The following is a 14,368-nucleotide window of genomic DNA, read 5'->3' as shown; positions in this document are numbered from 1 at the left end:
GAGAGACACAGAGATTTCCAAGGTTGGTTTAATCTTGCCACAGATTTGGACTTCTATTAGTGCTTTTGACAGAATTTCAAAGCTGGACTATCAAAATCTTACGTTTGTTGAAATATCAACTTCATGTTTGAAGATGGAACTTAGAAATGGAAATAATGGGAAAATACTTGGGGGTAATTTAACTATTTGATTTGAAGTTTTCAGATTAGAAATTAAATAAGCAGTACAATAGTTTCTTACAGTGGAATTTTCAGATATATTCTACATTCAACTAGATATTAAAGTTGAGAAAAAAGATTAAAGTGCTCAAATCTGACTTTAAGATAAGCACAAAATCAGTTGACCAAATATTAAATTCTTAAAGGGGTAGAACTGATTTATCTAGATTAGATCCTGTCCATATGACTATTAATATATTTGTTGTTTTATTCAGCACTTTATGCTTTCTAGTTAGAAACGAAGTGCTGGTACTTATATCTGGAAAGTTATAAAATATTTTTTACCTGTCCTTTTCCTATGCTTGTTAAGACTGCCATATACCACCACAGTAACGGCATTGTCTTTGGTCAATTTTGCATGTTGAGAGAGCCCCAAACTCCATAAGCTGTGTTCCACTATTTCCTCTACTTCACACCAGCTGTCTCTTCACCATTTCTATCATGTTGTATAATAACAGAGATATGTGCTGTTTTCACTTCCAGGTAATCTAATTCCAAGGCATCAGGAGCTTTTTTATAAAAATCCTGTGTTTGCTGGAGTAAGGTTGCCTGAAATCAAGGAAAGAGAACCTCTTGAAAGACGCTATCCTAAGCTCTCTGAAGTGGTGATAGATTTAGCAAAGGTAATCATACTTATTGTTTACACTTTATGACAGGGAATTTATGCACTATCAAGACTTGTTTTTTTTTTTTTTCTTCTTGTCTAGTTTTTTTTCTTGTCTAGATCTTTTTTTTTTTTTTTTGATGGAGTCTTGCTCTGTCACACAGGCTGGAGTACAGTGGCGCGATCTCGGCTCACTGCAAGCTTCGCCATTCTTCCGCCTCAGCCTCCCTAGTAGCTGGGACTACAGGCGCTCGCCACCATGCCTGGCTAATTTTTTGTATTTTTAATAGAAACGGGGTTTCACTGTGTTAGCCAGGATGGTCTCAATCTCCTGACCTCGTGATCCGCCCGCCTCGGCCTCCCAAAGTGCTGGGATTATAGGCGTGAGCCACCAGCCCTGGCCTCTAGTTGATCTTTTAGGTCAACAATTTCCTCTAATAATTTTAATTTTTGTACATTTAGAAACAATTTAAATAATTTGATGGGGGTAACTTCAGAGAAAAAGGACTGAAAATTTTACCTGTTTTAAAACTCATTAAGAAACTATTTATTGTTATCTAGCATTTTGTAAATGTGAAAACATCCTCATTGAAAAACACATTAAAAACATAAAAACACTGTATGATTTTAATGTTTAACATTTAAAATACAAGCCTTGTTTAAATGGAAAAAAAAGTAGGATAAGAAAATAAAAAGGGGCTGGGCACGGTGGCTCACACCTATAATCCCAGCACTTTGGGAGGCTAAGGCCGGTGGATCACTTGAAGTCAGGAGTTGGAGACCAGCCTGGCCAACATGGCAAAACCCCATCTCTATTAAAAATACAAAAACATTAGCTGGGCATGGTGGTGCATGTCTGTAATCCCAGCTACTTGGGATGCTGAGACAGGAGAATCACTTGAACCCAGGAGGCAGAGGTTATAGTGAGCTGAGATCGCACCACTGCACTCCATCCTGGGTGACAGAGTGAAACTCTCTCTTTAAATAAATAAATAAATAAAGGATAGAGAAGTAGGAAAATATTAAAATGTAGGGCATAGGATGGCCGGGCATGGTGGCTCATGCCTGTAATCCCAGCAGTTTGGGAGGCCAAGGCAGGTGGATCGTGAGGTCAGGAGTTCAAGACCATCCTGGCCAAGATGGTGAAACCCTGTCTGTACTAAAAATACAAAAATTAGCTGGGCATGGTGGCACGTGCCTGTAACCCCAGCTACTCGGAAAGGTCAGGCAGAGAATTGCTTGAACCTGGGAGGTGGAGGTTTCAGTGAGCTGAGATTATGCCACTGCACTCCAGCCTGGGCAACAGAGCGAGACTCCGTGTCAAAAAAACAAACAAACAACAACAACAACAAAAAACAAAATGTAGGGCATAGGATCATGATCTGTATGATATTGTCAAAGGGGTTTTTGCTTAGCCACTGTATTGGCTGCAGCCAGTTTACAAATGGCCAATACTTTTTTGTTGTATTTGATTAAGGAAGATGTTAGAGAAGTTTTCATTCTATCAAGTGAGAATCAACTCTAAAAGTTGACCTTTTTGGGGAATTTTTAGCTCAAAAAGTTCTCATCAGTTAAGATTGTTTAAATATTGATAAAATAGATACCTCTAAAACACTAGGCTATAAGATTTACCCATTTTTTTGTTTTTTAATTCTTTAACTCATGACGTTTAATAAGTTTATAACTAATTATAACAAGTTCTTAGAATAATACATTTCCAGTTTTTTACATAATCTTCTAACAGATGCAAATATTTTTAATTGGTACAAGCTTTGTGATCTATCTGTAAGGAGATATAAAGGGAATAAAGGTAAAACTATTGTCCAACTTGTGTACCTTAATCATACCTTAAAGAATCATATAAAACTTTTAAAACATTTTATTATGGAAAATTTCAAACGGAAAAGAAAATAGAAAGAATAGTTGTTTAACAAATCTTCATGTACTTATCATCTAGTTTCCACAATTATCAACCTTTTGATAATCTTGTTTAATTTATCTACACTCTTTAACTTTTTTTGGAGTATCTTGAAGCAAATCCCAGACATATTATTTTACTTATAAGTAGCACAGTTATGCAGAGAACTTTTCTTGTTCATTTAAAGATACTTATTGAGTCCCTTCTATTTTTACTGGCATGTTAGGGGTTTTAATGAATCAGAACAAGACTTTGCAATAAAATAAAATAAAATAAAATAATCTTTGTAAAGCATCTAGCATAGTGATAAGCACAGGATAAATCCTTTCCTTTTCATTCTGTAATAGCCTTAAGTTTTAAAAATTCCAAATAATTTCTTACTATCATAAAATATCTAATTGATGTTTAAAGTTTCATTAATTTTCACAAAATTTATTTCATTTCATAGTTTGAATTAAGATCTAAATGAAGACTATAGATTGCAATTGGTCGATATATTTTTAAAACTTTATTTATAAGCTTCTCTTCATCTCTTTCTTTTTTGTTTAAACCTTGCAATTTATTTGTTGAAGAAACTAAGTTGTTTGTCCTTAGAATTTTCTACATAATGCAGTATACATGTTCCTCTGTGTCCTGTATTTCTTATAAACTCACAGTAGAGCTAGAGCTCGATCAGAATCAGGTTGATTTTTTGACAAAACTACTTCATAGGAGGTTTGTGTATTTCCATATAGAGACACTGAATGTTTGGTGGTCTTTTTGTGATACTAGCAACCACTGATGGTCATTGTCTAGATTTGTGCTTTATTCTTTATCCTTGATTGTAGATGTGTAAAATTCATTGGCGGGCAAGTGTGGTGGCTTGCGCTGGTAATCCCAGCATTTTGGGAAGCTGAGGAGGGTGGATAGCTTGAGCTCAGAGTTCGAGACCAGCCTGGGCAACATGGCGAAATGCTGTCTCTACAAAAAATACAAAAATTAGCTGGGTGTGGTGGTGTGCACCTGTGGTCCCAGCTACTCAGGAGACTGAGATGGAAGGATCACCTGAGCCTAGAGAGGTCAAGGCTGCAGTTAAGTAGTGATCACACCACTGCACTCTAGCCTGGGCAACAGAGTGAGACCCTGTCTTAAAAAAAAAAAATGTTGACTATAAAGAGGATTTTTTTTCTATATTTATAAATTTAAATGTAGGTAATTTTTCTTGATATGAACTCTAAGTGTTCTTAATTTTTCAGAAATGCTTACATATTGACCCCGACAAAAGACCCTTCTGTGCTGAGCTCCTACACCATGATTTCTTTCAAATGGATGGATTTGCTGAGAGGTATAGTACTTACCCATGTTTTTCAGGCCATACCAACCTATGGTTAAAGTAGGTCTTCCACAATAGTCACAAATAGCACTTCTCTTATTTCTGTTCCCACCTACTTTGCAGGATCTCAGATATCTACCACTCTACCCCCATATTCCCTTAGCAATAATGCAGTTCCTAGGGGTGGTCTCCTACATTTACTAAATTAGTGCTCTTGGTTTTCGTGAAGCAGTCATTTTATGCTCTTCTTTCTGTCTCCCTGTGGTGACATCTACCAGTCAGATCATTGATTTCTATGTTGCTACCAACTGTGTGATGCCATCATCTTAGATGCTGATGTAGTTACAAAAGTGCCATCTCCTATTGCTGCCAAACTCATACCACATCAAGTCCTTTGATACTGCTGACACTGCTGATGTGTTGGAGACCTTGATATGCCAAACCTGTGGGTGCCAGAGTTGCTGGCATGGTCTTCTGTGCTGCTCAAGCTGCTGGCAACAGTGCAGCTGATGAAACAAAGAATAGTGAGATGAGTGGTAGTAACACGTAGCTTAATAAAAGGTAGCTAGGTTTTCCTATTTGCTTTTGTACTCAATTAGTTGTGATATGTTATTTTTGTGGAAGTATATGAAGAAACTCTGGCCTCACGTAAGTAGATAATTGTGGGTATTCTTTGATTCTATACCAAAACTCTGATACCATAGCAAAACTTGACAGTGGTAGTTTCTTTTTTTTTTTTTTTTTTTTTTGAGATGGAGTTTTGCTCTTGTTGCCCAGGCTGGAGTGCAGTGGTGCGATCTTGGCTCACTGCAACCTCTACCTCCTGGGTTCAAGTGATTCTCTTGCCTCAGCCTCCCGACTAGCTGGGATTACAGGCATGTGCCACCACAACCGGCTAATTTTATATTTTTAGTAGAGATGAGGTTTCTCTGTGTTGGTCAGGCTGGTCTTGAACTCCCGACCTCAGGTGATCTGCCCACCTGGGCCTCCTAAAGTGCTGGGATTACAGGCATGAGCCACCGTGCCTGGCCCAGTGGTAGTTTCTTAAAGGCTGGTTGCATTGTGGAATGTGAAACCATATCATTGAGTTTTTCTTCCTTTGTTAAATTAAAATCCATTTGTCTGTCTTGCCTTTTTAATGGATCTTTTACCCATGCATGCTTTTGTAATATCATGCTTTAGTCATTTGGAAAATATTAGTTTGCTGAGTTACGCAGATCTTAAAAATTTTGATATATTTCTTGTACAGCATCAAAAATTACATTCTATCTCATAAAAGTTTGTGAGTTTTGGGAAGCTGCTAAGCTCACAGTGGTGGATACAAGTTTAACAGAATTGTAATTTTTGCATAAAATTTTGAATTTTATCATTAACACAATAATTTCTGTTTTCCTTGAAGTGACAAGATCACTTTGTTTATTTGTTAAAAGAAAATGTTTTCCGTAGACCCAAAGTCTTAATAACCATAGTTTTTCTGTCAGTCTTTCTTTCAAGTAAAAATATCTAGTTTAGTTTGTATCACAAATAATTATGCAAGCATTTTTCTTAAGACAACCATAGTGTTTCGGTTTGTAGCAGAGGTGCTTTATGTATATTCTCATTTTGTCACACAGACCATAAAAAAAAGGATGCGTTTAAGAGTTTGGCTTTAATGAAGTTAATACCTTTTTGCTGATTCATCAGAGACATTCTTAAGCAAGACTGCCTTTTTTTTTTTTTTTTTAAAAAAGCAACTGAGAATGTGTGGTTATCAAGAAAGTAATGACTGCTAGTGCATTTTGGTTTTGCTGCTTTTCTTCTTGGTAAGGTGTCAGCAGTTTTATCCACCACTGCTTTCATGTTAACCTGGTGAGAAAGACAAACATCTTTATGTTAAAATAATAGCATTGACTTTGTGAACCTTCTGAATGTTCTTAGGGATCCCCAAAGATCTACACACCACCCTTTCCAAACTGCTGATCTAGGCCAGGATTTTTCTCGTTTTTAATAACATAGACTAGTTTAACATTCAATTTTTAAAAAATAAATATCTTGAAAGTCAATTTTGTTGTAGGTTTATCCATGTCTTACTAATTTATTTTATTATATTTTTATGTAGGTTTTCCCAAGAACTACAGTTAAAAGTACAGAAAGATGCCAGAAATGTTTCTTTATCTAAAAAATCCCAAAACAGAAAGAAGGAAAAAGAAAAAGATGATTCCTTAGTTGAAGAAAGAAAAACACTTGTGGTACAGGTAAATGTTCATGTTTCACATTTTAGATTTAATATGCTTGTTTTTTTAAATTTTTTGAGAAAAAATATGATTTTGAAAAAAGTTTTCTGAGCAGTGAGCAAATTGTTAACTTTTAGTTTAGTTGTAAAAATGTATCTTCTCAATAGATATTACCTGTTTAGAAAACTTAACATATCATGTTTTGAGTACCTGTTATGTGCCAGACTGTGCAACAGTGCTTAAATCACATTCATCCAAGAACATCTAGATATGTGTTTTCATGCACACATATACACACAGACACATGGAACAAACAACCCTCACCCCACTTATCTTTCTTAAAGGATATGAGTGAAAAATATTGTCTGTAGAAATTTATATGAAGTAAAAATTTGAAAAGTGAGATTTGGATACTTAACTTAGGTTTGCTTTTCCTGGTGAACTACCCAGGATCTGTTCTTGATAAGGTAATTCAAATCCACCACCAATCCACTTATATCAAGTACACCAAAAGAAGAAAGAGTTATCAGTTTTGTGTTCCCTAACTCTGAATATGTAAGAACAAAAGTGGAATTCTTGATTCCTCTTCCATGAGTTTTTCCACTAATGTGTGTGTATGTGTGTGTGTGTGTCTGAGTGAGCTGTGTGAATCGCATTTCCATTCTTTTTGTATTTTCCCAATAACTATCTGAATAAGAATCTGGCTTTAATTTTAATCCCCTAGGAAGAATAAAGAAAACAGTTTCAAAAAGGTGATACTTATGATATTCTGCTCTAGTTGACAAGTACTTTATAAGAAGAGGTAAATTTTCATTCTCTTCAGATCATTAACCTTATTAATATTTTTATTAATGATCAGGATACCAATGCTGATCCCAAAATTAAGGATTGTAAACTATTTAAAATAAAAGGCTCAAAAATTGATGGAGAAAAAGCTGAAAAAGGCAATAGAGCTTCAAATGCCAGCTGTCTCCATGACAGTAGGACAAACCACAACAAAATAGTGCCTTCAACAAGCCTCAAAGACTGCAGCAATGTCAGCGGGGACCACACAAGGAATCCAAGCGTGGCAATTCCCCCACTTACACACAATCTTTCTGCAGTTGCTCCCGGCATTAATTCTGGAATGGGGACTGCGACTATACCAATTCAGGGTTACAGGTATGAATTAGCAAAATAAGATCAAAAAAGTGTTTAAGGACATATTTGCAAATTGCAAGGGTTTGTCAATTCATCCACATTGTTTTTATTCTCAGAATTCTGGATGCTATTCATTCTTGTCAGGTAGCTGTTTCAAAAGACTTTTTGGCTGTGTGATGAAGATTATTAGCATTTGATCAAAACAATTCACCAAAGTCCTGAGAAAGTAGGGTTTTATTGCTTAAGGTGAAGAGAATCTACAGCTATATAGTCTAATAATGTGAAAGCAGGTTGTCATACTAAAAGAGATAATTTTTGAGTGGCTGCTGCTGCATGGTGTGACTGTGAGCCTATAGTAGTATAAGGAAGCTCCATTTGGGAATTTTGCTGAAAGGAGGGTAATGTATTTGGTAGGAGTTGGGGGCTGCTGGGAGGCATGAGGGTAGTGTTAAAGAATAGAATGTTTCACCAGATTTATGTGCATTGTATATTTGAGAATAGACATTACATTCTGGTTAAACTGCTTGTTAGTTGGTGCTGTGTCATTTGGTTTTGTGCTTGAAAAAATAATTATTGCTGGTTCTAACTTAAAAACATTTTTTTTTGTCATTACAGAGTGGATGAGAAAACTAAGAAGTGTTCTATTCCATTTGTTAAACTGAACAGACATTCCCCATCAGGCATTTATAACATTAATGTGACCACATTAGTAAGTAAGCAGTTCTCAGTAGTAGAAGAGCAAACACCAGTCAGCTCTAGACTTTTATTAAAATTAAATATGATAGTGAAGAATTGAGAATTTTGTTTGGATACACATAAAGTGAAACCTTAATTGTGCATATATTATCCCAACCCATGATAGCCATAAATGTGAAATTCTGAAAGTTTAATTAAGTTTTATGAGTCTGAAAACTCCTTCCTTCCTTCCTTCCTTCTTTCCTTCCTTCCTTCCTTCCTCTCTTTCTTTTTCTTTTCTTTTTTTTTTCATGGAGTCTTGCTCTGTTGCCCAGGCTACAGTGCAGTGGTGCAATCTTGGCTCACTGTAACCTTCACCTCCTGGGTTCAAGTGATTCTCCTGCCTCAGCCTCCTGAGTAGCTGGGATTACAGGTGCCTGCCACCGCACCCAGCTAATTTTTGTATTTTTAGTAGAGATAGGGTTTCACCGTCTTGGCCAGGCTGGTCTTGAACTCCTGACCTCGTGATCCACCTGCCTTGGCCTCCCAAAGTGCTGGGATTACAGGTGTAAGCCATCTGTGCCTGGCTTGTTTTATTTTTTCTTTAGTAACATAGTAAATTTTCTCAACTTGATGATTGCTGGTCAGTTCTTTTTTAGAGTAGTTGAAAAGATAAATTGTCTTATCTCACCCACACCAGATTTTTGGTGGCTGTATTCTATTGGCCGGGGACAGTAGCACACATCTATAATCCCAGCACTTTGGGAGGCCGAGGTGGGAGGATAGTTTGAGCCCAGGAGTTTGAGACAAGCTTGAGCAACATAGCAAGATCCTGTCTCTACAAAAAATTTTTTAAAAAGTTAGCTGGGTATGGTGGCACATGACTGTAGTCCTAGCTACTTGGGAGGCTAAGATGGGTGGGTTGCTTGAGCCTGGAAAGTTGAGGCTACAGAGGTAAGCTGTGGCTGTAATTGTGCCCTAGCACCTCCACCTGGGTGACAGACCAAGTCCCTGTCTCAAAAAAAAAAAGAAGAAAGAAACGATTCTATTTATTTATATAATAAATATTTATCAATCGTTATGTGTGAGACACTGGAAATAAATAAGTCAATCTTCCTTTTCAAGGACTTCATGATCTAGAGGATCAGCAAATTAAAGCATAGTATCATATTGTATTTAGACAGAGCACAGGAAGGACCATTATTATTCTCAGCATGGCCTCCAGAATGTTTCTCTTTTGAAGTTAGGTGAAACCCTCATCATTCTTCTGCTAAACTTCCTCCATTAGCTTCTTATCTCTGAGGAAAGGCCAAAGTCCTTATAGGGTCTATAAGTGCCTGCAGGATTGACTCCAACCAACCCTCTATCCCATCTCCACCTACTCTTTCTCCGTCAATCTGTTCTACCACACTGATTTCCTTGTTATTCCTGGAACATAGTCAGACATACTCCCACCTTTGGGCTTTTGCACTTGCTATTTCTTTTGCTTTGGAACATTCTTCCCCCAGATAACCCAGTGGATTTGCTTTTTCTCTTCTTAGCTCACATGAAACCTTATTGTGAAGTCTTGTAACTCATTATGCCTCCCTTTATGTTCGATGCCTTCTCCTTGCTTATTTTTTTTCCCATTGCATTTACCTGATATCGTCTATATACTCTTATTTATATATTGTCTGTCTCCCCCAGCTAGAACGTAAGATTCCAAGGCAGAGATTTGTGCTTTTGTTTTCCTCACTGTACTTTTCCTTCCTATGCAAGTAGAAAAAATGATTTTTTTTTTTTTTCGAGTCAGAATCTCACTCTGTCGCCCAGGCTGGAGTGCAGTGGCGTGATCTCGGCTCACTGCAACCTCCGCCTCCCAGATTTGAGCGATTCTCCTGCCTCAACCTCCCGAGTAGCTGGGATTACAGGCACCTGCCACCACACCCAGCTAATTTTTGTATTTTTAGTAGAGGCGGGGTTTCTCCATGTCGGCCAGGCTGGTTTCGAACTCCTGACCTCAGGTGATCTGCCCACCTTGGCCTCCCAAAATGCTGGGGTTACAGGCGTGAGCCACCAGGGCTGGCCTAAAATTTAAAAATGAGTTCAAACTACCAGATTAACATATTCAAAGAGTGAAAATAAAACACATAATAAATATTTATAATAATACATTTATTCACACCTTAGAATGGGGGTATAAAACATGGGAGAGAGGTATTGACCTTTAACCTACAAGTTGAAGAAAGTCTAGGCTTATCTCTGCTTGCATTAATTTTCATTAAGGAAAGACTCCATACTGAATTAATGAATGCTTTTCACAACAAAGGGAGGTATGGATGTATTCCCAAAGGAATATTCCTTGTGTGTGTGTGTGTTTGTGTGTGTGTGTGTGAGACAAATTTCCCTCTCTACTTCTCTCACTATCTTCAGAGCTGAAAAATACAGTCTTTTCATCTCTCTCATGATATGGACATTGTATTTGTTTTTCTTTTAATTATTCTTAGTTTATAATTCCTGTGCCAATAGTACTTTCTTTTTTGGTTTCTTTGTGGATATTTGTGTTTTAAAATCCTGATTTGCTTTGGAAGATTATTTTAATCAGGAAGGCTTTTCAAAATAGCTGGTTCAATACCATTTTTCCAGAACTGATATCAACCTGCTTTCAGGTATTGCATAATCAATGCTGGCTGATAATTTTAGATCTGATTTATTCTTCTTTGGAAGAGGTAATTTATTCTTCTTTGGAAGAGGTAATCAAGAGAGGAGGTGAAGATTAGGAGGGTGAAGACCCAGTGGAGTCTTTCCTTAACGAAAATTAATGCAAGCAGAGCTAAGTCTAGACTTTCTTCAACTTGTATGTTAAAGATCAATACCTGTCTCCCATGCTTTATGCCCCCATTCTGATGTGTGAATAAATATATTATATTATATATTATATATGTTTTATTTTCACTCTTTGAATATGTTAATCTGGTAGTTTAAACTCATTTTTAAATTTTATTTTTTGTACTTGCATATAGTTTTCTTTAACTATTTTATTTTATAACCAACTTGAACCAATAGCCTTAGTGCTTGTTCTATGAAAAGAGTAAGCAGAAACATCCAAAAGAAAGAAACTCAAAAGCTCACTGCAGGACTCTTGAAGACCTTCTGGTAGCCAGAATGGCATAACTCACAGAATATTAAGTTTGAGGCATCAAGGAACCTCAATAACTTAATGTCATTATACATATGTTTGTGTGTATATAGCTCATTATACATACATATGAATACAGGCTTTCTGTGATTCTCGAATGAAAAATATTGGAAAAGTGTCAAATTCATAAGGATGCAGAATTGAAGTGCTGCTGCTATTCCTCACTATTTTTTCTGACTTTATCAGCTGTGAAATAATAGTACTAAGAAAGATCAGGAAAATAATTGAAGTTATAATTCTTTACTTAATAAATTGTATTCCTAGGAAGATAGTATTATATTCTAACTCTGAGAGCAAGACAAGGACATATATAGAAAAATGAACAACAAAATTATACTGGGAAAGTGAAAAATAAGCTAGGGGGAGATATGATATACATGTGAAGATAAACTGTTCAAAATTTATGAAGACAACAGCAACTATTTGCTGAAAAGCCTAGGAAGTGTTGTAAGGCCCGACCTTGCTGGCCTGAAGAACCAGGGCATCAATGCCCATCTTTTAACCTTTTACTACTTGCTGGGACTTACACACTGATAATTGGCAAAGGGAGAAGGAGAAACTCATAGCACTCAAGTTATCTACTTGTTAGCAATTTTAATGAATTTAATGAGGAAGACATTCGAAATAATTGGATGAAATTTTTTTGTGTTATTAATGTCCTTCAAATTTTTTATTACAGACCTTCAATTTCACAAATTTTAGGATATGAACATAGGAGTTACAGAAGAAGGAAAGCCTAGCTAACCTTGAAACTAATTCTTTTTTGTTGACTATGTTGATGATATTAGGTCTCTAGTGAAAAAAACCTCTTTTGGGCAAGTAAGAAAAGAAGAGAATACTCCAGGACAGATGTCCGTTTGCCTGAACTAAACTGTAATCATCTCCCTGAACTAAGAGCACTGGAAGGCATAGGTGTGTTGATAATGCTTTTACTTTGTATAGTCTGTTTAGATTATTTAAAATGTATGTTAGACAGAATTTAAAAATAAAAATTCATACTAACTTTACATATTTAAGTATGTAAATACCTGTTATAGTAAGTACATACTGAGGAACAAGTAGAGAATGTGAAAAACTAAAAACTAACAAAATGTCTAATATTTTCACTGTGTTTATGGTCATTTCTATCTAGCTCGAAATTCCAGGCTAACAAAGAAAGGGAGCAAAATTCTTTCAGAATCTCGAATTCCTTCTCTGGCTGCTATTGACCTGCACACCCCCAGTATTATATTACATCAGGTACAGAAATACTCTTTATAGGATGGACAGAACTCGGGTCTCTCTCTTACTTACTAGTAAAGTATTTTAGGGAGAGTTTGCTCTTAAGAATTGTGCAGGTTTATTGGTGGGATCTATAACATTTTGCTTGCAAATTTTGTTTGATTCATTGCACTTAGTACCTTTATTACATATATATTTACATAAACATTTCCTAACTTCCCATAATACTTTCTTTTTTTAGAGACATGGTCTCACTCTGGTGCCCAGGCTGGAGTGCAGTAACATGATCCCAGCTCACTGCAGCCTCAAACCCTTGAGCTTAAGCAATCCAACTACCTCAGCCTCCCAAGTAGCTGAGATTACAGGCATGCACCACCATATCTAATTAATTTTTAAATTTTTTGTAGAGATGAGGCCTTGCTATGTTGCCTGGGCTGGTCTCAAAACTCCTGACCTCAAGCGATCCTTCTGCTTTAGCTTCCCAAAGTGTTGGAATTACAGATGTGAGCTATGGCTCCTGGCCAGTAATCTATTTTTTATAGGTTAAAAATGTGTGTATCTGGGTATGCAGCCTAGCTACAATTTTTGTTAACTACTGGGGTTTTTTTATATTTCGTAGTATTTCACTACATTAACTCCAAAGTAATAAACAACCTACCTTTCAAAGGGAGAAACTCTGGAATTGTTTTTATTCTTCCAGAATAGATTATCTATTTGACATACTTTCACCAAGACAATCCATTTTATCCATGTTAAAGATTTGCTATTCCATATAGTCATTTTTTTCTATCATTGCTCTTAACTTTTCAGAATATATGTGTTTCTATTACCTTTATATCAACAGCCATATCACTCATTTTTACACTGAAAAAACTGGCAAACTTAAATCTCCTGAGCCAACCATAACTAGTTACAAACTTTGGCTATGGACATTGTACTTTCCTTTTACTGCTTCAGACAGATTTTTCACCTTTGCTTGAAGCTAGGCAACTTTTGTTTTAGAATTAATTCTCCATCCTCATTATTAACACATTTCCATTTCATAGAGATTTCCTGTATGTTGTTCTTTATCCATGGTGATGCTTTTTCCACTGTTAACTCTTTTTTTATTTTTATTTTTTGAGACAGAGTCTCACTCTGTCGCCCAGGCTGGAGTGCAGTGGCACAATCTCAGCTCACTGCAACCTTTGCCTCCCAGGTTCAAGTGATTCTTGTGCCTCAGCCTCCCAAGCAGCTGGGATTACAGGTGCACGCCACCACACCCAGCTAATTTTTGTATTTTTATTAGAGGCAGGGTTTCACCATGTTGGACAGGCTGGTCTTGAACTCCTGACCTCAAGTGCTCTGCCTGCCTCAGCCTCCTGAAGTGCTGGGATTATAGGCATGAAGCATTGCCCCCAGCCTCACTGTTAACTCTTCAATAGTTCTGTAGAGCTCTACAAAGGAGTAGTGTTACTGTGAGGATAACAAATTATCTAGAGATGCTGATGAAAGGGTTTATTGCCATGATTGCTTTGCCTTATCTCTTGCCAACAATTTCTATAGCAACATTTAATTAAAACTGAACAAATTCCTGTCATGTGAAGAGATAATCACTGTCACAGATTCCACATTTAGGAACCATAGAGTATCAATACATTTCTTATATACTTCTTTACTTCTTTTTTTTTGAGACGGGGTTTTGCTGTGTCATCCAGGCTGGAGTGCAGTGGCAACATCATGGCTCACTACAGCCTTGATCCCCTGGGCTTAGGCAATCTTCCCACCTCAGCTTCCTGAGTAGCTGGGACCACAGGAGTGCACCAACACACCTGGCTATGAGCCACTGTACCTGGCCTCTTTTTTTTTTTTTTGGACACATGGTCTTGCTCCGTTGCCCAGGCTGGAGT

The 14,368-nt window shown here is 36.8% G+C and overlaps 1 protein-coding gene across 4 annotated transcripts in view; it reads left to right on the top strand.

Moving 5' to 3' along the window:
- CDKL2 (cyclin dependent kinase like 2) overlaps positions 1 to 14,368 on the top strand; it is a 53,134-nt gene that overhangs the window by 25,842 nt on the left and 12,924 nt on the right. For 3 of the 4 annotated variants that reach the window (XM_055384505.2, XM_031010561.3, XM_063705319.1), the window contains exons 6-12: positions 702 to 841; positions 3,976 to 4,064; positions 6,151 to 6,286; positions 7,125 to 7,426; positions 8,021 to 8,114; positions 12,047 to 12,170; positions 12,391 to 12,497. In XM_055384505.2, the coding sequence (XP_055240480.1) occupies positions 702 to 841; positions 3,976 to 4,064; positions 6,151 to 6,286; positions 7,125 to 7,426; positions 8,021 to 8,114; positions 12,047 to 12,170; positions 12,391 to 12,497 (992 nt within the window). The remainder of the gene's footprint in view (positions 1 to 701; positions 842 to 3,975; positions 4,065 to 6,150; positions 6,287 to 7,124; positions 7,427 to 8,020; positions 8,115 to 12,046; positions 12,171 to 12,390; positions 12,498 to 14,368) is intronic. The other variant, XM_055384507.2, reaches the window with a different exon arrangement.

Source organism: Gorilla gorilla, chromosome 3, assembly GCF_029281585.2.
Source record: "Gorilla gorilla gorilla isolate KB3781 chromosome 3, NHGRI_mGorGor1-v2.1_pri, whole genome shotgun sequence".
NCBI classification, from domain to species: domain Eukaryota; kingdom Metazoa; phylum Chordata; class Mammalia; order Primates; family Hominidae; genus Gorilla; species Gorilla gorilla.
Note: the sequence above shows the minus strand (reverse complement) of the source record. Positions and strands in the feature narration are given on the sequence as shown.